General features: G+C 42.1%; 1 protein-coding gene across 8 annotated transcripts; it reads right to left on the bottom strand.

Moving 5' to 3' along the window:
- Nucleotides 1–80: 80 nt before the first annotated feature.
- Nucleotides 81–26,508, bottom strand: CAP1 (cyclase associated actin cytoskeleton regulatory protein 1). Of its 8 annotated transcripts, none has more exons than XM_040619321.1 (13): nt 26,369–26,508; nt 12,208–12,332; nt 11,519–11,622; nt 9,825–9,902; nt 7,946–8,089; nt 7,754–7,839; nt 5,991–6,096; nt 4,588–4,765; nt 3,023–3,207; nt 2,717–2,840; nt 2,381–2,463; nt 1,918–2,061; nt 81–1,267 (listed from the first exon to the last, which is right to left on the bottom strand). In XM_040619321.1, the coding sequence occupies exons 2-13, from the start codon at nt 12,317–12,319 to the stop codon at nt 1,184–1,186; spliced, it is 1,428 nt and encodes a 475-aa protein (XP_040475255.1). In that variant the 5' UTR covers nt 12,320–12,332; nt 26,369–26,508; the 3' UTR covers nt 81–1,183. The 8 variants fall into 8 exon arrangements, with proteins under 8 accessions (XP_040475255.1, XP_040475259.1, XP_040475260.1 ...); XM_040619325.1 differs by having other exon boundaries at nt 11,519–11,619; XM_040619326.1 differs by having other exon boundaries at nt 11,519–11,619; nt 12,208–12,329; nt 26,369–26,494.
- Between the last annotated feature and the right edge of the window lie 10 nt (nt 26,509–26,518).

The raw sequence follows: 26,518 nt of genomic DNA, 5'->3' as shown, positions 1-26,518 counted from the left end.
GAGCCCCATGTTGAGGTAGAGTTTACTTCAAAAAATATTCTTACATCTCTATACAGTAAACATCATAGGTAAATACTAAGCAAGTTTGGTATTAATTTTATTCTATTTTCTGTATAACTTTAAGTACATAAAGGTTTATTTCCACAGGCCTCAGGAAATGGGTAGAAGTCACAGGACAGTCTCTCTTCCCACCAAAAAAGTTGCATATTTTGGTAAGTGTCCTAGAGAGAAAAACTGTCATTTACATTAGCAGTGCTGTGCGAGATTCTTAATAAGACCTAAAACCAGGCTGCAGTGGAGATTTTAGTCCTTTGTTCAGGTGCCCGGACAGAAACCAAAGCAGTTGAGCACGACAGGGCAAAGGAGGCAGTGAAGGTGGAGGGCAGGCACCTAGCACGGAAGGAGGAAGGAATTCCAGATTCCTTGGAATGGTGTGTTTTCTTTTCTTTTCTTTCTTTTTTTTTTTTTTTCTTGTTTAAGTTGTCTCTGTAGGAAGGTGCTGGGCAGGGATCCCAGTGAAAGGAAGGGGCCAAGACTCCTTTAACTGGCCTGGGTGCAGGGCGCTGCCACAGCGGCTGACGCAGGAGAACTTACTCTCAGGCTCAGGCCGACCCAGGACGGGATGCAGAATAAAAGGAACGCTTAGAGGAAACCATTTTGCTTGGAATGCTAGCTGGCCAAGCTTCAGCCTTTGGTCGGGTGCAACCCCTGCCTCACTTGTCCACAGAGAAAAATTAGTTTGGTTAGAAGAACCAGCTAGAATCACACCAGCCTCCACTACCTTCATGCTCATTGTTAGAAAAAGATGAACTTGTGGGAACATTCTGATCTGTTAATCCCTGGGGACTGCTTTATTCTTCCCAAAAGACTGTTGGTCCCATGGCCCCCAAAGGCTGAAAGCTAGAACACGCCAGTCCTGGTGGGCGGCTCCCTAAGGACGGACTGGCGGTGTGGTGGAGCCGGGAGGGAAAAGCCGCACCTTCCCGCAGAAGATCAACTGACCTGCGCTCCCGCCCCAAATCTCAGCCTGAGGTATATTTCAGTGAAGGCAGGTAGCTGTGCTTCTCAAAGCAGAGAAGCAGTTTAAGAGCAGAAAGGTAGAGGAAATCTAGAAAAGAACCGTCTTGATACAGATTTATCCCATGGTGTGAGGGAGAGGGCAAAGAAGCCAGTGGCACTTCGCTTATCCAGCAATTTCTGTCACTGTGGTGACCAACTTCTGCCCATTCCATAGGGTCTTGAACTGCTCAGGGACTGGGAATTCATTCTGAAAAAAACAAAGAAACAAACAAAAACCACACACACACACACACACACACACGTTTAAATCCAAGCTACAAAATAAATTGGGGTTAAATCTTACAATTTTCCCCCAGTGCTTGCTCCACAAAACTCCTGGAGCAAGTAGGATGTCGACAGAGTGAGACAGAAGCACCTGTAGCAGCCTGGCTGTGTAAGCGGCAGCACATCTTGTACTACCCACCTCCCCTGCCACGGACATAACGAAGGGCGCTGCAGTGGAGGAGTGAGAACAAAGGCCCCAAGGCCAGAGAGACAGAGAGGTGTGAGTCTGTTTCCTACTGCTCCTGGATCAGCAATCTTGGACAGACAAACCTGGGAGGCACAGATGAAAACGTATATGGCTGCATGGCACCAGTCCCATAGGGGACTATGACACAGTCCCATTCCTTGTTACTACCCTGAGCGTCCGCTCAACCTAAGAAAGGAAAAACCACCTTCCTTTGGAGCTCTACTTCATGAGACTATCTCACACTCATGGGTAGGGTGTTGGAGGTGTGTATTGCTAGGTTGGACCCACTCAGTGCAGAATGGTCATGAACTAGCTCTCTCCAATGCAAGAAATCTTTAGTCCCTCCTGTTTTTAGGGCATTCCACCAAAGAGATCAAGGAACTTACAAAGTCACCGCCTTCCGTAGGGATGAGGACATTCATCTCAGAAGATTTGGCACTGACTATCTCGCAAGCCAGGGAATTCTTGCTCAGATAAACGTGGCAGCCATCTGTTTTGTTGATGGAAATGGTTGGCACTTTACCCATTACCTGCAGAGAAAACCAAGAAGCTGAGTCCCAATAGCTGAGGACAGCAACAGTACATTTCAGGAAAAAGCGTTCACGGTTTCATTGATTCAGCAACTACATGAAAAGCTTCACAGGAACACAGCAGATACTGGATACTAGAGGTGGGTTGGGATGGGTGCTGGAAAGGGCTCCCTGTAAGAACCAACTCTTCCTGCCACCAAAGCAGCTCACCTTACAGACTCAGTAGAATCAAATTCCCACCACAGCAACATCTGTGGGTCAGCCGTGTCTTTCAATTAATTCCTCAGGACCAAAGGAAGGAGCCAAGAGATCAAGTTACCTGAACTTTGACATCCCTACTATTGATTATCTCCACAATGCCCACCACGTCATCGAACACCAGACCGAGTTTCTTACAGTTATCTAGAAGAAAGGGAGCAGATCAACAGTATAACTTTTTCACGAGGCTTGCACTCACGACCCTGAGATCAAGACCTGAGCTGAGATCAAGAGTTGGACACTTAACCAACTGAGTCACCCAGGCGCCCCATCAACAGTGTAACTTTAAAGGAAGCTACTGTCATAAATTTAAGAATCTTTAGGAATAGGGCAGGTATGGTTCCAGCCTTCTCAGACTCTAGGACAGAGCCTGCCTAGGACAATGACAAAAACTCACCTACTGTAATGGAGTTAATTTTGCCCTTGATTTGCAATGTCGTGTTGACACACTTGTATATGTAAGCCACCTGTTTCAGCTCTGTGTCATCAATCACCAGGTTGGGAACATTCTCCTGATTTTCCTGTTAAAGAGATAGGGGACCCTTTTCAGGAACCTCATCACTAACACACTGTTCACCCAAACCAAGCTGTCCCAATTTTTGTTCCTATAATCCAAGCCAGAACCCTGCACTCGCGTGGCTCTGCTCCACTTCAGTCCCGTCTCCACTTCTTGTCCCCCCAAGTCCTGGCATTTGTAACTCACCACTCGCCACTTCTTGCCCTCCAGTTCAAGTACAGCTGGCTCCTTCTTGGTGGTTGGTTTGGGGGATGGGCTGACTCCTGGTTTAGGTGCAGAGAACGGTTTGGGGCCACTTCGTACTGGACCACTCTGGGCCTTCAGGGCGGGGTTCTTGTGAGTCTTCATGTCATCAGATACGTGTTTCAGGGCTGCAGGAACGACAGCTACCTTGTGCCTGTCCTTCATGCCACGGCTTTGGGCTGAGGCGATAACTGACTTCTGCTCTCAGTTTTAACAAAAACTTTTAAATAAGCCAAAAGCCAAGGCCTTTGAGATGTTCTCTCACAAGCAGTTTTGGAAAAGTGCTTTTAGAATTTCCCTTCTACCCCAAGGTTCAATTATGCAGTTCCATTAAAGAAAACAAACAAACATGGAATGTGTATGAAAGGAACAGGTATGTGAATGCACAGAAAAAGACCCTGACAGACACATACCAAATAGATATTCACAAACTATGTACGGTTTTTAAAGCAACAGAAGAAAAAGTAATATGTGATAAAGAAAATTTGGTAAAAGGAAAGAAACCGCACCCACAGCTGACCTACCACGCCCTCTACTCAGTGTTTACATCTGAAATCTCATTCCATGCGTTTTCCTGCTGATAAAAGCTTTGTATTTAGTTATAACCATACAGTGTGTTAACAAATTTGGTTTAACGAGTTAACACTTAAAAATTTTCTCATGTTAACCTATAGTTTCTAAAAGTGTTTTTTTTTCCTTTTTAAGGAAAAGATTCCATAATCACCTGCTGCAGGCTGATACACTTCTTGCTTTTGAATATGGCCCAATCTAAATAACCAATACTGACTGGCCCTTTCAGCTCCATCCCTCCTTGTGGCTGGAAATACTAGATTTCTTCTTCAGCACTGCATGGTTCACTGCCGACGGAGACTTAATGGCTGCATAGTGTCTTTTCAGGAGGACATGCACATTAACCATTTCTCTTATTGCTGGATATTCAGCTTGTTCTACCATTTTTAGCTACTACAAATAATACTATATAATACTTGTTCTTTTAGATATTTTTATAGGTAGATCCCTCGAAGAGCGTTGTATAATTTAGTTTTCTACCTGCTGTGTATAAGGTATCTACTTTCTCTATACCAACACTGGTAAATCTTACGCAAAATTTCCATGACTAATAAACATCCTCTGACGTAGTTAACCCCCGCCCCCCCCCGGCACACAATGACTTCCCAAAGAGACCATGTAGTAACACAGAACAGGCTCTAGGGTAAACCGCCAGCACGAGACCTTGGTACAACGGGGTACTCTATAGATGCCACTTAATATGAAATAACTTTCCTATGGGGCAGAAGGGTTCCCTCAACTATAAGCATCACCCATTTCAGTTTCCATTTAAGCCAGCTTTGAGGTCCCTTTGGGCAACTTGAAGGACAGTGACACCCCAATGAAATCTCCCATACACAAACCAGGGTTCTGGTTTATAGATCGTCAGGTCTCTAGTTGATAAGATCTGGCGCAAACAACTTATTCTTCCAACTTTTCTTGCCAACACATTCACTTACCATGTGTGATGCTCTCCCCCTGATTAATCTGCGCAAACAGTGCTGAGCGGGAAGCAGACTCATCTGAGCCCGAACTGGTGGAGACTGGTGGGGGAGGTGGGCCTGGTGGGGGAGGAGGAGGACCAGATCCAGCAGAGGGTCCAGATGGCAATCCACTCAGTTCTTTTGCCACAGGCCCCTGGAAGAATAAAGGCAGGTAACACAGCCATCCTCTCTTCCCCTCTGTACCCTTCCCAAAGGGTCTACATGTATTCAGGGACATGGGGTTTCCATTGTCGCCCTCAATGCTTTGATTTGGGCTCCCTATCCATACCCAACTTGGCTTTATTCCCTTTTTACCCTTTCCCAAGGATCCAACCCAGCTCCATTTTTCAACTTTCCCATCGTTCCTTTGGCCTCTAATTCCAGCTCTAACCCAGCTCTATAAATCGACTTAGTGTATCACCAGTACCATAGCCTCAACGACGCCAAGACTGATGTCGTCATCTCCTGCCTGCTCCCCTACCTATACAATCACCCCTTTGTTTCTATTTCAGTAAAAGATGCTGCCATCCAAGCTTGACTGTTCAATCTCCTGGAGTCCTCCAACCCCCTTAATTCCATCAAATCTTTCTATTATTTTGGTTATAGTTCTCGTAAGTTCTTCTGTACCAGGCCCTAGCACCATGAGAGCACTTCCACAGTCAGAGCGTAAGCCCTCATCCCTGACCTGTAAATTGAGACTCTCTTAAGAACAAGCCTGATCATTATCACTCTCTTGCTCAAATACCTACGACATGTACTTTTCACCTAATATTAAGTCTAAAGTCATAGTCAACGCTCCTTTCCAGCCTTTTCTCCTAAAAATCTGACCCTCTCCTTACTGAAGCCAGAGATGACCAATCGCTACACTTAACTCTACATGTTACATGTACTCTGTTTAAGCTATGCTGTTTGCTAGTATCCCCATTTCTCCCACTTCTCACTGTTCTATACTTGAAAAAAGTCTCAGATCAGAGTACACCTGTTCAAAGTACAATCTCTTCCAGTGAGACTCACGCTCCCTTTTACTCTGTAGTCTATATCTTTAGTATAGCATTTAGCTTGGTGATTTGTATTTAGGATTTTTGTATTTCTATTTTTAAGCTTCTGGAGGGTTGGGATAATGTAACTCATTCTGCTGGCTGCCCTCTAGCCCAACCCAACCATAGTCTCTGACCCATGTGTACTGAAATTGAACAGAACTGAGTATTTCTCTCATCTTTGCTTTCTACGCTCTTTTTTTCCCCTTCTATCTCCCCTTTTTCTTTCTACTCTCCACTGAAAAGACTAGCTTCCTTCTTGGACCTTGGTAGCAACAAAGTCTAAGAAACTTGTGGACCCTGTCCCGGAGGGATAGAGGGAGGGAGGGAAGACTCACTAACCGTTTTGCTCCAGGCCAGTCCGGTGGTATGGAACTCCTTAATGTAAGCCTGTAGCTCTGTCCATATACTCAAGTAAGCTTTGACCCAATCCACATGCTTCTTATCGCTGGGAGAATTAAAGAAGAACTCATCACAGAGGGCCAGGGTACATTACAATAGTGATTCCAGAACCCCTATCTGTGAGCTGGTATCCTCCTGGCTGTGGCATGGCTCTGCTCTTTGGCAGCTTTTCTATATAACTGAGCTTTACAGGGCGCCTGGGTGGCTCAGTCGGTTAAGCGTCTGCCTTTGGCGCAGGTCATGATCTCAGGGTCCTGGGATCGAGCCCCACTGAGCCCACATCAAGCTCTCTGCTCAGCGGGGAGTCTGCTTCTCCCTTTCACCCTGCCTTTGAGCTCTCCCCTCTCTCGCTGTCAAATAAATAAAATCTTAAAAAACAACAACAACACTGAACTTTACTATTCTTTTTTAACCTATTCTATTACCCTAATTAGACTAAAGTCCATTTAGATAGGGATTCCAGATCATAGTTCTTCCTATCTTTTATAGCAGTATTCCTCAAACTTTTTTAAGTGTAACAAAACTGTTTTTTCTAAGTAGACCTTAGGCAGAACATAATATACAAAACTAATAAAAGCAGACATTCTGTGCACGAAGCTGTGGTGGAAAGAAGGTTCCTTGGGCATCACTGCGGAACCCCAGGACTTCAAGAAACAACCGCCTTATAGCACAGTGCCTTATGTCAAGACATGCCCCTCCCACCAAAAATTTAAAACTTCCCTGGAGGAAGTAATCATTAGATTATAGAAAGAGCACTGCACTATGGTTCAAGTCTCCCCTCTTCTTATATATTAGCTGGAAGACTTTATGGCTATTTAGCATAAGACCTAATTTGCATCAACTGTAAAGTGTGGAGTTTTAATGGTAGGGTAAATCAAAACACTGCAATGTTTAACTCCAGGCTGCTGGAAGGATCAAGGAAATGCCTGGTGTTCTGAGACATACTTCACACACATGAACGCTATTCCTTCGGAGTTGTTACTCAACAAATGATTGATGGAAGAAAGGAAGGGTCTGGGTAATTATGCAGCTGAGTGATAGCTGCCTGCAGTCACTCCAGCTCAAAACTAGCAATGGAGAAGTCAGTTAGGACTGGTGAACATATGTGGTTAGACATACAATGACCACCCCTACTTGATACCTGTGCTTTGCAAAACAGCCTTCCTCTCATTTTACCTAGCAAATTTCCTAGTAAATCTTACTGAACCTTTTGTCATGGGGCCAGTTAGAAATTCTCAACAAAGGAACAAAATCCACCTTGTCCAAAAAGGCAAATTAAAGGGCATTCGTGGGGATGCCTGGGTGGCTCAGTCGGTTAAGCATCTGCCTTCAGCTCAGGTCATGATCCCAGGGTCCTGGGATTGAGTTCCACACTGGGCTCCTTGCTCAGCAGGGAGCTTGCTTCTCACTCTGCCAGCTGCTCCCCCTGCTTGTGCTCCCTCTCTGACAAATAAATAAATAAAATCTTTTAAAAAAATAAAGGGCATTTGTCTATTTTACCTCTAGCAAAACTTCCTAAACCTGAAAGGGTAAGGATTAGAAGACTAAAAGGGGCTCTACAAACCCTAGAAAAAAAGCAGAAGTGAAAACAGAAACACTTCCTGCTTGCAAATGCAGCTTCTATGAGCCAGTACCTACCACACTTTCCAGAAAGTAGCCCTGGGGTACAGAACCTTGACCCTTTGAGAAAAGGCCGGACTTACACATCTTTGTACTCCTTGAGGACTCGGTTTGTATAAAACATGGCAGCATCATTCATTTCTTTCACATAGGGACCAGGCTTGGGAGCCTAGAGAAAGAGAAGCTGTCAGTGACTCAGAGCCTCTCCAGCCATATCTCCTTACCTCTTTCATTCCATCCCTTCCCTTCCCTCCCATGGAAGTTGCACTGCTCACCACAGCCACCCAACCCAGGGCTTGGATACTTTCGCTGACAGCTGACAAGTGATTGAACAACTTGCTGCCTCGGTTCTTCTCCCGGAAGGTTATTACTTCTTGGATCTGCTCTGAGATGGGTGCCAACAAATCAGAAAGCTTATTCTAGGGAAAGATGAAGGAAAAGATTCAGGTTAGTCTTTCTGCAAAAGCTTTATGTGTTGGTCAACTCTGATTCTGCGGGCAAGAATTCCCCATGGGCTATAATGAACACCCAAATAAACTTTGTATTCATCCTTCACAGACTCATAGGGCTAAAATACTGCTCATCAGCTCACTCACCTCAGGCTAGATTTGGTAGTTCTTCAGGATCAGGACTCAGACTCCAGCTACACCACAAAATTCTACCATTTTAGCCACTTGTCTCTTTTCTGTCCCACTAGTAAGAGATACTAGCTCATTTCTAAGGCTTTACTCATGGTGGTCTCTTCTTTTTCCATCTACCCAAATGTTTCTCATGCTTCATGAGGAACAGCCCTCCAGCTCCAGCCACACTGGCCTCTTATAGCATCTACTGTCAGCATAACCAATTCTGGCACCTTATCACACATCAGCATAAACTATTAATGGACCCTTGTTGAGTATGTTTTTCGAAATTTCTCATGAATTTTTCAAAGACAAGGGCTTTGTCTCAGCCTTCTTTTATAATCCTTATAGTCCTCAATACATTGCTAGCCATACAGCAGCTGCTGAGCAGAGATCTGCTGAATCAAATGCAATTAGGGGGCTTGGCATTTGAACAGACAGCTTAGCAAAATGGATGAATCTTGTGTTTCCATGTTTTATCCTTTCAGCTCAGTTTCCTGAACATGTCAATTCTCAGATCTTAGCACAAAAACAGTCTAAAGTAGGAGTCAGCAAACTTTCTCTAAAGAGCCACACAGTAAATATTTGTCTCTGCTTCTGACATATGGTCTCTGCTTCAACTTCTCAACTCTGCCATTATAGTGCACAAGGCAGCAACAGACAATACTTGAAAGAATGGGCACGGCTGTGTTCCAAAAATCTTTCATTTACAAAAGAGATGGCAGGCCAGATATGGCCTGGAGACTGTAGTTTATCAACCCTTAGTCTAAAGCTCGGGAAATATTAAGTGTCTCAGCTGCCTGATTTGTTGTGGAAAGTGTGGGTTTGGATAAAAGGTATAGACCAAATGCTTTAACCATTCAAGACAGATTAAGAATTAGAGTCTAATATTTTTAACATTATCTTATAATATTTTTACATTATTTAGGCATGCTGAGGGTCCAGGGACTTTCCTGCCTAGGAAAGTCAAATGCAGAAAGAATAAATAGAATAAAACTAAAATCTTCGGTTCTGAGAAAAATCTACATTTTCTCTGATTTTCATACTTTGGCAGCATAAAATTTTGAGGCAGGAGTAAACTTAAAGGGAGATCCCAACCACAGAAGGATAAGGGGAGAAGCAATACTTTAGGGGTTTTAGGATCGCCACAGCAGCATTACTAAAGCCCAGTCACAGGGAAGCAAGAGAACCACTCTCTATGACCCAGAGGGCTCAGGGAACAATATGATGAATTTGGCCTCAGCCAAGAGGTTAAAAAAGGCTGTCTACTGAGAAACGCAGCAAGGTCCAGGAGTAACTACGGTCCTAAGTAAAATGACAGGAAAAAACAAAACAAAACAATACCCTCCAAACCAGTAGAGTCCAATAAATACTCAATGGGACATTCTGATGCACTTTAAGTCTATTTCTGGGACTTGGTGTGAATGTACATGAGCCTGGAAGGTCTATTTTAGCATGTTGTGATATTTAGCAGAAACCTCTCAACTTGTCCTGAGCATCTAACCACAAGGAAACCAACTAGCAGTGAACTTACGCCTGCTGGCTGCTGGCACTGAGAGGCTGTAACCAAGAGAGCTCGCTCCAACTTCAGACCTGTGTGGACCATCTCTGCCTGCCAGAAAGAAGAATCACTTATCAATGACACATTACAACCAGAGAGGGTCCTGATAAGAATAACCTGAAACCTCCATTTCCACATACTCTGGTAGCAAACCAAACACGTCATGTTGCTTTCCTCAGGTACTCCACATTCCAGGGAGTGACGGCAGAATTACATATACCACTGTTCCTGTTGGAACTCATCAGGGATACATATCCAGGACATGAAGATAATCAGGGTTAGCCTTAGATGAAATCAGTCAGCAAATGGACATGCAGTGTGATATGAAGTGCACAGAAAAATCCCTCCTGTCTCTCATCACCGAAAAAGCTCTTCTCTCAAAAACTTGAGGCAGAAGTAAAGGCAAAGGCCAAATTTATGCCTAAATTCTCAAGGTATTTACTCCTTTAAATTACAACTATTTCTCAAAGGCTGGGTCATAACTCATTCGGATTAAAAACAAAAAAGAGCACAGTACAAGCAGGAGAGACACTGCTTAATGAAACTTATGACCAGTTAGAAATACATATTTTTACTGATAGCACTGGTCAAAAGAGTTTAAGAAACTTGAGGCTATAAGCACTATCTAAACACAAAAATTCAAATAAGGTAACCTATTTTTTCTAGATTTGCATTTTTAGAATATACAAGTGATACATGTTTTTAAATCTTTGTAAATGTTACACACTGTATAAAGTAAAAATGCAAGCCCCCACTCTTGTATCTAAGTCCCAGTCCCACTCACTAGAGCTAATACCACTGCCAACAGATGGCACATGAAAAACACTCAAAATAGATCTTCCAAAGACCAAGCAACTGGTCTTGCTGAAGGGTCAGGAAGATCCTGAACATGGTTTTTGCTCACAGAGGATCACTCAGAGGACAAGCAAAAAGATTTTGGGTCCCAAAGAGAGATTCAGAATATATATTTGAGTGTGGGGGTGGTGACAATGGAGGTGGCAGCACATGAAACGAGGTGGGTGGAGAGGCACCTGTCATTGTCTACTTCACATTCCTGCTGTGAGCTAAGTGTGAAAATAACTCACATTAGCATAACTAATAACTATCATGCATAGTTTTATAAATGCTAAGTCATAACTATGACTCCTTTGAATAAGCCACCCTAGACTTGGTTATATAACATGTTGGGATCAAAATGGTAAAATGCTCTCACTATAAAGATAACCAAGCCATCTTTTAACTTTTTTTAACAGATCTTATTTACTTATTTATTGTACACATGTGGGAGGAGGGGGAGAAGGTGAGAATGAATCTCAAGCAGACACCTTGCTGAGCATGGAGCCTAATGTGGGACTCGATCCCATGACCCTGAGATCATGACCTGAGCCAAAATCAAGAGTTGGATGCTTAACTGACTGAGCCACCCAGGCGCCCCCCACCAAGCCATATTTTATGCACCAAGCAAGTTATCAGTATAAAAGAAGCCCATGCAGAAAATGTGATAAAAGCAGAGGGCCTGGAAAATTCTGAGGAACTGTTCCAGTGCATGGAGAAAGCTCCTCAATGAAGAAGCCAGGAGCCTCTCAAGGGGCTCTTAAACCAAGGAGTAGGATTTGAAGATAGTCACCAGTCCTTAAAAGAGGGAAAAAGGGACAAAACATCCTTACATGTTTCTGCACATCTCCCCCAATCTCTTTACTGATCTTCAGGTACTCTGACACAGGACCGGCAAGCAGTGAGTCGAATGCTTGCACATACGGAGCTGCTCCTGCTAAAGAGAGACACACCACAAAGAGTCAGTCATGCCCAGAAAGATGATCTGTTAAAAAGCACTTCCACATGAAAGTGGAGAAGAAAGGTTAATACAGTAAACAGAATACTGGAACATGAGCCCGGTACCACCACTAATTGACTGTGTGACCCCAAGTTCCTTTTCCTCTCTGAGCTTAATTTTTTTTACCTATAAAATGAAAACTTAAAAAAAAATGATCCCCCGAGTTCCCTTTTAGCTCTAACATTCTATGATTCATTTGGTGCACATGCAAAATGGTTAATTTGCCAATCATTTGGACAGAGGAAATTTTAATATCATTTGTCACTCAACTCACACTAGAGTGGTTATGCTAAAGAAAGAACAGGAAGTATCACACAAGCAGGAAGTTCTTATGTTAAAATAACCACAGGCCTCCCTACACAAGTCACTTCCTCCCTTAATCTGTTCAGAGGCCATGAACTTAGTAGATTAAGCGTTTTGGGAAGTTAACTCCAAAAGAGAGAATACACTGTGATAGAAAAATTTCAGGCCACGGCACGGAGTCTTCATTCAAAGTATTCTGCTGCGCTGGGCACTGCTTACCCTTTGGAGCACCGTCTCCATACCCACAGTGCATGTCAGAGGCATGGGATACTGCCTCCAGGCGGCCGACAGCCCTCTCCAATCTTTCTACCAGATTTTGCATGTCAGCCATAATGTACCACCTGCTGAAAGAGATCATATGTCACTCGTTATTTTAACAGTACATAGCACCTAAGGAGAAAAGACAGAATACTCATGGGGTGAGGAGGATGCTAAATCTGAAGAATAGAATCAGTTAATAATAAAACAAAATGAAAAATAGACTAACATATTTGCAAAATCATAAAGACTTCATTAAACAAGAGAGCTACACAGAAAAAGGTATTCACTGAAAGCAAAGAATTACTCATTCGAATACTTAATATTTACTATGATACCACGAAATATTTGTGCTAGAATTTAGAATTTATTATAAAGTAGTACAGTCACATATCTCAGTTTGTGCCTACCAACAACTACTCAGGAATGGAAAGTTAATTACTACACTTTATAGAGAGAGGAAACTTAATTACAGTGAAGTTAAATGACTTGCCTACAGTCACACAGCTAGTTAATTAATAGGAAAGCCAGCGCTCAAATTTAAGTCTTCTAGCTCTAAGTTCAGTGTTTTGTCCTACAACATCCTGCTGCCTACATATGGAATGTCCCAAACCAAGACGAATAGGTACTTATTCTGCCCTCAATAACTTACAGTCTAACAGTGGGTACTTGACATGTATTACAACAACTACAAACAAATAGAAAAAAATGTTAAGGTGATAGAAGAATGTTGCAGATAGAGCAACAGAATTTCAGAAAGGACAGTGTATCAGCTGAAAGAATCAGATGAGGATAGCATGGACATGCTGCCATCTGAGCCAGGCTTTACAAATGATAGCATGATCTGGACTTGCAGTAGGAAAACACACATCCAGAAGAGCTTTTTTCAGATCTTTCACAAGTACTAATTTATCTGAAACTAGTCTCACTCGATGTCTAAATCCTAAAGAAAGTAAGCTCTACCAAAGAAAGGAACTTCTCTGGCTTGTTCCCTATTATACTCTACCATCTAGACCACTACTTGGCAAGTAGAAGGTGTCCAAGTAAAATATTTATGAAGTTAATGAGCCTGAAGCATAGTGTCCCAAAACTCCAGAGGGACAAGTGTTCTGAAAGCTGCCATACTATACATATAAATAATCATTAAATGTTTTCAAAACACATTCACATGAAATGTTTGAGAACATAAGTGATATCACAAAAATAAGTCAGTGAAATTTCAGTCAAAGCCTTGACTTGGGAGATCCCACTTCAAAACAGTAATTAGTTCAGGTAACTGAAGCTGAATGAACTCAACACCCTTGAAATTGCCTAAAATGACCATAGCAATTACAATTTCCTCAAAGATGATGACATGTCAGAAGATCTCAACCTAACACACTGTCCTCCCTGTGGAGGCGATAGGCAGCTTACAAGACTAAGTAAGGAAATGTTTTTAAAATTTTTAAAAAAGATTTTATTATTTATTTGAGAGAGAGAAAGAGAGAGCACGAGCGGGGGTGGAGGGGAAGGGGCAGAAGGAGGGAGAGGGAGAAACAGATTCTCCAGTAGCAGGGAGCCCAACACGGGGCTCGATCCCAGGACCCCAAGATCATGACCTGAGCCGAAGGCAGACGCTTAACTGACTGAGCCACCCAGGCGCTCCAAGGAAGACAATATAATCCCTGTCCATTCTTTTCTGTGTATAGGCTCTGGGTCTCTCTGGGCCTAGTGACTTACCAGAGAATGTTTTTTTTTAAAATCATAGAAAAAAATTTATTTAATAGTATCTTTCACTGCCATGACATCTGAACAGGCTTTCAACTCTTCAAGACCGACCTTAATATAGCAACATCACAGAAGATAAAATTTTCATTTTTAAATAAGGATAGTAAAAAGTAAAAAAAGAAAAAAAAATTAACGCCACATTCCTTAATATCCATGAAAAAAATTTAACTCAAGTTTAAATACTTTTGATTTTATTAAAGAAAGTCTAAGATAATGAATTCTACATTTTTAAACACTATTATTTTAAGAATCACTTATTTCTTCATAGTGCCAGCATGTTTGCCATACTTCCACATATTTTGACATCTTGAGAATGTTTTGTTTGTTTTGACTTATTTAAGTAATCTCTACATCCAATGTGGGGCTCAAACTCACAACCTTGAGGATCAAGTCGCATGCTCTTCTGAGTCAGCCAGGCAAGCCAAGAATGTCATTTAAAAGACAATCAGAGAAAAAAGTGAAAATGTGAACCAAATAAACCTTTTCATTCCCTGGCCTGGAGAAGTAGCAGAAGTCTACAAGTCTCTGCTCTTCTCACAAATGAAACAGACTAGAAGCAACCAATATATTCTCCCTTATGTTATGCCACCATCACCCGAGTACCCAAATTACTGACCATTCTGGATACTGTCCAGGAACAGATTCATATATAATCCACCAGTCGATAAGTCTCAGGGGAAAAGGCAAGGAATTCAGTAAACTCCCAAGCTATCTTCCATTAATAGATAACACCCATTCCAGGGGCACCTGGCTGACTCAGTCAGTGGAACGTACAACTCTTAATTTCAGGGTTGCAAATCTGAGCCCCATGCTGGGTGTAGAGATTACTTAAAATCTTTTTTCCCTTCATTTTTTTTTTTTTAAGAGAGAGGGAGAGAGCACATGCTCCCAAGTGAGGGGGGGCAAGAGGCAGAGAGAGAGAGAATCCCATGCAGGTTCCATGCCCAGTGCAGAGCCTGATGCAGGCATTGATCTCATGACCCTGAGATCATAACCTGAGCCAAAATCAAGAATCAGATACTTAACCGACTAAGCCACCCAGCACCCAGGCACTCTGTTAAAAATAAAATCCTAAAAAAAAAAAAAAAAATGATACCACCTGTTCTGTTATAAAACACATCCTTCATATACAATGGATACTACAGGTTGAGGCTAGTGTTAACATGGAAAACATAGTACAAATGTCTCTAATGGCTGCCAGGATTAGTGAACACTTGGCCATCTTAAAAGCTTAGTAATTCATCTTCATGAGATTTTGGATCCTTTTTTTCTGTATTTCACTTGGACCTGTAAACTTCCATTGCTAAACAAGCTACAGTTCTACTGCCTGATTTGAACAGAATATAAAAGGATAATTTAGCTATCACTTACAGTAATCTCATTCTACCATTAACCAAACAGGAGAACAGTACTTAGTTTTTTGTTTTTGGTAAAGGCAGGGTGAAATTTGAGATGCTATAGGAAAGAATATCCAGAATTGAGGGACCAAAAGACACACCTTGTCTAATTCTCCATCCCCACACACATATTCATGTTCTTCAGGTGGTCATGTCCATTCCAAAGCCTTCAATTAGTATTACTGCAGTATCATCCAGTCTGCTTCCAGAATGGCACCACGACAACCATCTAAAGACCAAAGACTCCCAAAGCAGCATATCCAGCTCAAGCCATTCTTCTGAAATTTATAATTTTAGATCCAGCTTCCTTCTAGACATCCCTACCTGAATGTTTAGAAACCATCTCAAACTGAAGTACCCAAAACAGAACTCATCATCTTCCCACACCTCCCACCCCCAGTGTCTCAGAAATCCAGCACTATCAATCACTTGATTGACCAAGTTAGTAACCCAGGGACTATTAGGCAACAAAGAGTGGTTAAGAGCATGGTCTTTAGAGAAGTCAGACAGTTTGGGGGTTTGAATAACAGTACTCACTGGCACGTGACTATGAGTGTTATCAAATTTTCTGAGCCTCAGCTTCCTTATTTGTATAATGGAGAAAACAGTACAAAATCTAAAGAGCTGAAGTCAGAATAAAGGGGAAATAGACTTGACCCTTGAGCAACACAGGTTTGAACTGCGCAGATCCATTTACATATGAATTTTGCACAATACAGTACTGTAAATGTATTTTCTCTTCCTTTGATTTCAATAACATTCTTTTCTTTAGCTTATTGTAAGAATATAGTATATAATATATATAATATACAAAATATATGTTAATCAACTGTTTATGTTATCATTAAGGTTTTCAGTCAACCCTATGCTATTAGTAAATCCGGGGGGGGGAGTCAAAAATTATATGCTGATTTTCAACTGCATTGGGGAGTCAGCACCCTTGACACCCATGTCATTCAAGGGTCAACTGTACATGTAGCAGGACTGGATCAGTGCTGAAAAACAGCAAGGACCCCTTAAGTGTTAACTAAATTATATTGTTCCTTACTCCCCCAAATCTAGTCAGTCATCAAAATCCATAGGCTCTATCTTGCTTATCTCATGAGTAGATGCCCCTTGCCTTCATCCTGACTGTCAAAAATCAGGTCTTCATGACTTTGCCTAGATTACTGCAATAACCTCCTTGCCAGTCTCTCCTAATTACAGTAATAAACCTTGTTTATCCATTCTCCATACTACCACCATAATCTTTTTCAAATGCAAATGTAATTATGATAGTCTTTTACTTAATATCATTCAGCACTCTCCCAGGGCATTCAGAGTAAAGTCCAGATAAGGGTTTCCATAATCTGGTCCTGCTTTATCTCCTACTACTCTCCTCCAGTTTTACCTCTTGCCACACCCTTTCTAAACACACTAAGAAAGCCAGGACTGCCTGCATTTCCAGAAAGAATCATGCTTTCTCTCACTTCTGAGCCTTCATGCGATCTATTCCGCTTGGTTGTTGTTTCGTCTCATAACTCCTACTTGCCTTTTTAAGACTCAGCTAAAGTGTTACCTTCTCTAGGAAGCTTGTCCAGTTTGGTATATTTTTCCTTTTCAATCTGCTCCCTCTCTAGAATTCCTACTGCCTTTTAAGACTCAGCTAAAGTACCACCTCCCTAAGAAGCATTTCCAGTCTGTGCTCCCTTAACATTGTACACTTATCTCTACCACACATTTAATATAGTGGTTTAAAATCATTTATTTAATAGTTAATAGGCAACTAGCCACCCTAAGGGAGGGACCATGTCTTTGTAATTCCAGTACTATAATTGTAGTAGGCACTATAAATACAGTAGGCTAATAGGGTCCTTTACCCTTTTGCCCCTCAAAACAAGTCTGGCTGTCTCTTCTGACAAATCTGGGGAGATTTTTTCCCCCCTCCTTGCCTGTCTGCAGGATCTTACAAATACCCCATCTGTCAAATAAATGCTACCTTCTGGGGCGCCTGGGTGGCACAGCGGTTAAGCGTCTGCCTTTGGCTCAGGGCGTGATCCCGGCGATCTGGGATCGAGCCCCACATCAGGCTCTTCTGCTATGAGCCTGCTTCTTCCTTTCCCACTCCCCCTGCTTGTGTTCCCTCTCTCGCTGGTTGTCTCTCTCTCTGTCAAATAAATAAATAAAATCTTTAAATAAATAAATAAATAAATAAATGCTACCTTCTTGGGCACAAATCACAATGATAAAGAGATCTTCAAACCAAGTAACCATAAAGAAAATAACATTGTTTATTAGATTATATAATATTAATTAAAAATATTCCTTTACACTTGTAAGTGCTTTACATCATCAATCTGTTGCTTCTTTTGAGACGTAATATAATTTTATGGGGTCTGTTATGAAGATACTGATCCCCACCTTTATTTTTTATTTTTTTAAGATTTTATTTATTTATTTGACAGAGCTATAGAGAGACAGCCAGAGAGAGGGAACACAAGCAGGGGGAGTGGGAGAGGAAGAAGCAGGCTCCCAGCGGAGGAGCCTGATGTGGGGCTCGATTCCAGGACTCTGGGATCACGCCCTGGGCTGAAGGCAGACGCTTAACGACTGAGCCACCCAGGCGCCCCTGATCCCCACCTTTAGAATGAAGAAACTCACAGAAGTTAAAAAGCCTGCCAGATATGGATCAACCGGTGGCTAGAGAACCTAGGCTCCGTGCACAAATTTTTGAATCCTAGTCTGAGGCTCTTCCCACCACTCTACATGGCTTTTAAGCAATTAAGTGACCATGTGGTTCATCACAGAATCCAGCCCCTACCACTTGCTGAGCACAGCCCTGTGGGCTTGAGGCCTCTTCATGGTGTCCTTAGTTACATTATTAGCAGCTTTTAATGTACCTGCTTTCAATTTTCTTCATGGAGGCCAATATTTCTTCATAGTGTAGATGACACATATTTGGAAAGCAAATGTTTAAAATAAGGCTTTTCCACAAGAATTTAGAAGTGCCAGAGTAGAAAACTATAGCTCTGCCTGATCTTGTTGTCATCTCTGATTGACAATAGCCAAGAACCAAGTGTAAGCCTCCATAAATGAATGTGCAACTATCTAATCATTCATCATAAAACCTTCAGAAAGAGAGGCAGTCCTAATCACAGAAGTCTAAGGAAAAAAACCAGGATTCAGGAGACCAAGCTTTGAGTCCCAACTTTGCCGTGTATTCACTGTCTAACCAAAGGACAGTCATTTAGTAATGGGTCCTCGCCTAGCACATAAGAGATGGAAGGATCAAAGGAGATGAGTTGTTCTGGGAGCCATAAAATGCAGTTCAATGTAAAATGTTATCGCTGCATGCAGTGTGCTAGAAGGCAGGTTCCAGGAGGACGGGAATTTATCCACTCTCCTCCCCCAACCCAGCTCCACCAATTCGCAGCACCTAGAACAACCTGGCACACAGGAGATGCTCGTAAAGTCAAAGGGCTTAGCACTGTACTTAGCAGCTACTACAGACACAGAAGAAATGTGGGCCCTGCCCTCCGGAAACGTTCATTCTAAATAGGAAGGCCAACACAAATGAAAATGCCAATGGAATAAATAAGGATGACATTTTCTAAAGTTCTGTTAGAGATTAGGAAGAGAACTTTTTCTAATTCCACATAGATTAGGAAAAGTTATAGTACCAGCCTATATACTAGGGCTTTTTCTTTGCAGAAGTTGTATGGTTCTGAATGAAACAGTATAAATGACCATATGCTCTGAGAGTTGAGAAAATCAGTGAGGACTGGAGATGGTCCAGTGTTAGGAGGGAAGCGGGGCATCTTGATGGAAAAAGTAAAAGAAAAAGGGGAGACACTCCAGAGCAATCAAAGGCTATGTACATAAAGTGTGAGGTTAACCTGCACAGAGCATTGAGTATCATGAAAAAAAAGGCTGGATAAGCAAGCCAGACTAGGTTATGAAGGGCACTGAAAGCCAGACAGTATTTGAATCTGATGCTGTGATAAATGTGAAACTGTTTAAGCATTTTGAGTGAAGGAATAATAAAAAGCAAAATTTTCACAGATACTGTCTGATTAACAGAATGCGATTTGGAATGGGGAAGATATTAAGGTATAGGTTAGGTTGAACTAGGAAGCTATTATGGTCTAAGTTAGGTTGAAATGCTGCTGTTCATCCAGCTATAAAGTAAGAGGGCTATTGAAAAAGTATTTTTTATATTTCAAAGGAAAAAAACCCACAACATTTAGTGTCTAGCCAGATACAGAAACCAAAAGAAAAGAATCAATTAACCTACAAGTAATCGGTTTAAAGTAACTAAGTGACTAGCACCTGAATTAAGCAGGAATATAAAAGAATGGTAAAATAGTTTTCCTGTCCCAAGAGAATCTAGCAGGAGAAACAAAGCTACCTTCCCTTGAATTACTGGCTCTCAGGATTAGGAGGGATTCTAGAAATCATCTTGTAAAAACACCATCTGATGCCCAAACAATCCCTTCAACATTCTCAGCAATTAGTCAGGTAACCACTGTTCAAACACCTTCAGTGTAGAGAACCCGAGACCTGTGGAGACAGCCCATTCCATTCAGACAGCTCAAAGTATTTAAAAGTTCTTCCTTATATGGAGGCAAAATCTGCTTCCCTGCAACTTCCACCCACTGATCTTGGTACTGCCCCTGGAGGTCATACAAAACAAGTGTGCATTAAACACAGAACAAGTACTAACTGTGTGGTACTGACTACTGAGTACTGTAGCATTCAGAGAAGGGAGTCAAAGACGACTCAAATTGCAAATCCAGGGGACCTACGAGAATGATGACACTAAAGGCAAAAACAGGTTTCTGGCACGTATTAGGGCAAGAAGATGAGGTCAGTTTGGGATAAGCAGAGTCTGAAGAGGAGATGAAGCTTCTAAGTGGGTAAGTATTTAGAAATCAAGCTTGGGGAAGGATCAAGGCTGGAGACTGACTGCAAGTTATCAGCAAAGAAGTATCCTGAAGTCATGAGAATGGATAGGCTCTTGGAGTGTATCACGCAGAGCAAAAAGAAAACTATGAGGTTAATTCTCCAGCAATTTCTTTTGTGGTCTGAAACCAAGAAAAATCAGAAATGGCTAGTGACTCTTGCCAAAGCTGCTTCACAGGCTCATCATTCTAACAGTTCAAACAATCCAATTCCTTCTGCCTATTCAAGGAAGTTGTTCAGAAGTAAATGGAACTGGGTTACTCCTGAAGTTCTTGTCTCATCTCACCAGGCAATTAAGCCGGTGGTATGAATGTCTATTGAGTTGAAAGTTGCTATGCTTAAAGTGTTTTCTACTGTGTCTGTTGCTGATCCTCTAAGTCATATCCTTAAGTAAAACTGAAACGCAGTTATCCAAGTCAGCTCGTACACTATGATAGCACAACTATGACAGCCCAACTGATCTGCTTCAAAATGCTTCATTTGGCCTTGACTTTTTAATTCTGTTCCTGAGATGGCATCCTAAGAAAATTATACAAATGTGGGAAAAGTGATAGGCAGATGGATGTTCACTGCAGTATTAACTTAGACTTCTACTGGCGCGCCTGGGTGGCTCAGCTGGTTAAGGGTCTGACTCTTGATTTCAGCTCAGGTCTTAAACTCAGGGTTGTGAGTTCAAGCCCTGTGTTGGGCTCCATGCTGGGTGTGGAGCCTACTTTATTTATTTGTTTTTTTAAAGATTTTATTTATTTACTTATTTAAGAGAGAGCACACACAGGGTGAGGAGGGGCAGAGGGAGAGAGAGAATCTGAAGCAGACTCTGCACCAACCACAGAGCCCAATACAGGGCTTGATCCCACAACCCTGAGATCATGGCCTGAGCCGAAATCAAGAGTCAGACACCCAACTGACTGAGCCACCTAGGTGCCCTGTGGAGCCTGCTTTAAAAACAAACAAACAAACAAACAAACAAACCTTAGACTTCTACTTACAGGGGAATAGCTAAATGTACTGTGGAAAAAGACTTGAAGAGAACACAAAATTTACAGTATTTGTCACATTAGACGTGATGGGGTTTTGGACAATTTACCCATTTTTCAAACCTCTAGCAGAATTTCTTTATAATAAAACAAAACAAAAGCCAGCTCCACTTGGATATCTCTCCTAAGGTACCGCAAAGCTATAAGGCATTAGTTAGTTCTACTCCTAACAATATAGATTTTGAGCCTAGTTCTCATCACTAGGCTCTAATATGTCACAAAGCAAAACCCAGACATGCTAACAGGAGATATTTATGAGTTGGTTGTTTTAACCCAGAAACCAAAGAACAGATACCACTTTGCCCCAGTAAAGATGCCATCAAATCTAACCCAAATCAGGAGCCACTGTTCTTCCCCAAGCATTTGGTTTCACTGAGGGAACCAATGACATTTAGTGTCTGACTCACTGCCATCTGAGGTTTAGATTAAAAGAGAAAGGCCTATCTTCTAGGGAGGGAAAGAATCCAATCCAGTATCAGCACCTATCTCCAGTTCTGTCCCCTATCTGAAATTCCAGGAGCGAGTAAGGCTAGTTAGAATATGTAAGGTGAAGTCAGACTTAGGGACTAGCTGTTTCAATGGTTGGGGCAAATAACCAACTTTATGTGGACATGGGTTCCCCTCTCTCTCTTATATTTAAGGAATGTTATGAGCATTCATAAAGCATTCAGCAGGCATCTTTTACTTGTATAAGGAAAAAGTGCACTGGCTAAGATTTCAGCTGGGTAGCTGCATAAAGATGGATCCAAGAATGCCTTTTGTCCCCAGCCATGATTCAGCTACAGCGAGAGATATGAAAAAGATATGTGACTGTAAGTCTACAATTAAACTTAAGTATAGGAATTTTAAATGACCTCTGCAGGAGAAAAACAAAAAACAAAAAAAGCAAGCTCGCTCCTTCCATGAAATATTTCAGCTATATTTTCCAGTCAAATGGAAAAGTTTAACACTACAGGTCTGATAATACAAGGCAAACAAAGCTTCTTTATAGCTAAGGAATATTTTTAGAGTTTTGATTCTTTTTATTAAGTTTACATAATGTATCAAAAAAGAAATAGTTTCATGGTAAATGCTGTAGGTGCATTAATTTAAACATGAGTCAACTCTAACAGTTTTATCAATCAAAATAAACAGAGTACTAACATCATAAACTATAAGCAATTTAAAATAAACGGTAATCCCTGTTCACTAAACCAAGCTGTCTAAATGCAGGCACCATGAACATAATAGGAATTTATATATCCGATGTAAAGGATATGTGTATCTGCTGACTTGCACTGTCAACTAACCCAAAGCTTTCTTCTAGTGAGGGCTTCACGAGAGGCATCTCTACGAAGATCACATCCTCTGAGGAAAACCAAAAAGCAAGTCCTTCAAGTACCACCCAGAAATTCCCTGAATAAACAATAATTCTTGATGCCTCAATGAAAAATGATTCATTCACTAAAGGATACCCAGTGCTTATCATGTGCATACACTGTGCTAAGCATGGCCATGAAACCTGCCCTAGAAAATTTAGTTGGAGATAAGACGCTACACAATCATAGTTATGATACTTTCTAATGCAGTGGTTTTCAATCGGGACAATTCTGTCCTCCAGGAGACATCACGCAATGTCTGGAGACATTTTTGGTAGGCACAATTGAGCAAGTGTTACTGGCATCTGATGGGTAGAGGCCAGGGATACTGCTAAAATCCCACAATGTACAGGTAGGACAACCCCACAATGAAGACCCATCCAGCCTAAATGTCAATTGTGCCACGGTTTCTAAGAAACCCTGTTCTAGTATAATAAGGAGCAAAAGGTATAAAAAAAATGTTAATGTAGTAATTTAGGACTTTCTAAATTAGAATGTCTATCTGCATCATCTAATGAATATTAAGGTAAGACTCCAACTGTGGAGAATTTTGTGAACTGGACAATGGAGTTTAGATTTGATTCTTTAGGAATATGAAGCCAGGTTAGGATAAGAAGATGAAAATGGTTCTTTTTAAAAGATTAGTCTGGTTATGGTAGAGAAGGTGAAATTTAAGTATGAAAACCAGGTTAATAGAAAGTAAAAAAAGAAACTGATGATGACATTTCAAAGGGATAATCACTAGTACTGGGTAAGATATGGCTTGAGGATCCTCAGATTTCAAATCTCAGGATTAAATTTCCAACCAGAGGGTTCAACCTCCAATGACACTTTGCATTTGCTCGTTTAAGTAAAATGCATCTTTGACTCACAACGCTTCACAGAAAACCAAAAGGAGGAAGTCACTTTTTAAAGGCTTAGTCCCTGGTTAAAAAAATAATTACAACTAAACATATGTATGTACAACCAAGAAAAGGGGTGAGAAAAAAGATCGCCCCTCAAATTGGAAACAAAGCATTTTACAAATTAAATGGCTAACCTTCTCAGCAAAAACATGCTCACTGAAACTTAACAATGCCACCAGTTTTGCTTTGCATGACAGGTTGTGCTTGGCAAAGTACTTTCACCACTACCATTTATTTAAACTCCTCTCAGACATAAATTATGCCCACCTGATTGAGGAAGTATTTCTAGTGAAGAAAATGTGGGAAATTCCTACAGAAATTTCTTTATGCTGGACCAACACAACTCAAACAATAAGCAAACTGACAACCACAGAATAAAACCCAAACACATTCAAACAAGGCATCAAAAGCCCTTCCCAACTTGGCAGCCATCTATCTACCTTTTTTTTTCTGGTCTTATCTTCTGCTGCAAACTCAAGGCAAACTCCAATACTCCAGGTACTTCACTGAATGTAAGCCCTTTCCTGCCTCCACAGGTTTGCTCTTGGTTTCCTCTAGTTGGGATACCTTAGCAGACATCTTTGCTTCAATGGGCTGCAAACATCTCAAATTAAATATGTCCAAAATTCATTTTCTTTCCATGCCACCTCCCCAACTGACTCCTCTCACATTACCTACCTCAGCAAATGGTACCACCCAGTTCCCTAAGCCAGAAAGCCAGGCATTCATCCTAGACTACTCCTATTTCTTCATTTCCATAAAAAATTAGCCTCTAATTCTACAGATTCCATCTTTTAAATACTGCTCAAATTTGATCCCTCCTCTCTTTCCCACTGTCAGGGTCTTAGTTCAAGCCAGGACTATGGTAAAAGCTTCCCAACACTGGTTTACTTCACCATCATGTCCCTTCCAACTCGACAAACTAAACTTTCTAAAACATAAATCTGACCACATCATTTTCCTACATAAAACCCTTCAAAGCCTCCTCACAGCTTTCCAAGTAAGATCCACATTACTCAGCATGATTTTACAAGGTCCTTCATATTTGACCCACCACTTCCCACTTCCTTCACTTCTCCATGCGTTACTGGAATTTCAGTCACACTGAACTAGCCGTGGTTTTTCACAGGTCCAGATCTCCATGTCCTTGCACTCTTCGCCTGTAAACCCCTTTTCCAGATCCACCATATGGCTAAATAAGTTCTGCTAGACTTATCCTCCATTTCCTCCTCAAAGCGTAGAAACCGACTCAAGTATTTCTCCTCTATTCTTGCATAGCCTTGTGCTCACACAGAGCATTATGACAGGGTAAGCCATCCCTGATTGACCGAGAGGTCAATTGTCTGCCCCCCCACCCCAACAGCAACAACTATATTCCTAGCCACCAGGGCCAAGCGCCTCATTTAATATGTGCTTCAAACATACTAAGGGCTCAATGAATCAGTGGTGAATGATGAATATGCTGAGCTGTCCTGTTTTTTTTACTTGAACAGGGATCCCTACAAAGAGCTTCAACTAACACAGTTCCGCTACTAACCTCTGCCTTAAAAGGTTCTCATCCTCTCTTCATCAAGCTTATTGCTATTTATCCTGCAAAATTAATCTTAAATTTTGCTCTGCAGAAGGGGTTTTCCTGAGCCCCAAGTTATGTATTTCCATAATACCCTGTTCTTTCCTAACACTCACCACGTTTATAATTACTTCTTAAACGTCCCTGCAAAAACTGTTAGCTCCACGTGGGCAGGGTCTGGCTTGTTTTGTTTCAAAACTGTATTCCCTGGATATGGCAGTGCCTGAGTGAGTAAACAGAATTTGTTACACTGAATTTAATCCTGTGAGGTAAGCACAGATCTCCACTTAAAAGATGAAAAAAATAAAGCTCAAGGAAGTTAAACAATGCATCTATGGCTACAGATACTTAGCAGTGGGGCCAGACCAAACCTGAGCCATCTGATTTCAGGTCCAGAAGTATGCAACACCTGCAATAAAGTTAACTAAGCTTTTCAGAAAAGGAGCAACAGACCTGGAAGAATGAGAGGCTATCTGACCGCAAATACGAAGACTGGCCCCACTCTTTTCTGAAAAACTCCCCAGGCATTCCAAACAGGTTGCATTAAACAAAAAACAAAACAAAACCAAAAAAACACGCAGCGGGCGGTCTTTAACCTGCAGCTGCCTGCGAGACGACACCGACCGGAAGACCACTTAAGAGGTAGAGAAAGGTTCCTGGGAAACAGTCGTGAGAAGGATCTGGAACTGATGATCTAAGGAATTAAGGTCTTGATTCCAATTGTTTCCCTCACTCGCTGTAAGATCGCAGACCAGCCTCTTCGTCCGGGGATCAATTTACCCATCCGTGCAATGGGGACGAGATGGGGGCTAGGGAAGACTCTAAGGTGTCGCTGGTTCCTTAGGAATGGCTACGTCTGGGCACCTTAGGAATCAGGCCCCGCTGAGGCTGACAGCCAGGACCGAGAAATCCAGCGGAGGGGCCTCCCCAGAGGAGCCCGGCTCAGTTGGTCACCCTGGCCCCACCTCAAGAGACCGCGCCCAGGATTCCGGGTCGGCCTGAGGGCCTCCGCTCCGGCCCCTTCAGTAGGGCTCACCATGAGCGCACAGGCCGGAAGGGCCATTCAAAACGCGACGGGCCGGTGGGCCGCGGAGTGGACCCCAGTCCCCACCCGGCCGCGTACCCTCACCTCAGAGTTCCGCCTCACCTCCCGACTGCGATCAGCCGCTCTCCACTTCCGGCAAGAACCGCCCAGCAATCTTCGCGCGACCCACTTCCGGGCCCTCACTGGGCGCGGCACCCCCACCGGAAATGGACGGCCGCTGAAACGCCGAGGTGGAGGAGAGACCGGGAAGGA

Source organism: Ursus maritimus, unplaced genomic scaffold (assembly GCF_017311325.1).
Source record: "Ursus maritimus isolate PB19 unplaced genomic scaffold, ASM1731132v1 scaffold_32, whole genome shotgun sequence".
In the NCBI taxonomy this organism is placed as follows: Eukaryota; Metazoa; Chordata; class Mammalia; order Carnivora; family Ursidae; genus Ursus; species Ursus maritimus.
This window is presented reverse-complemented; position numbering and strand designations above follow the sequence as displayed.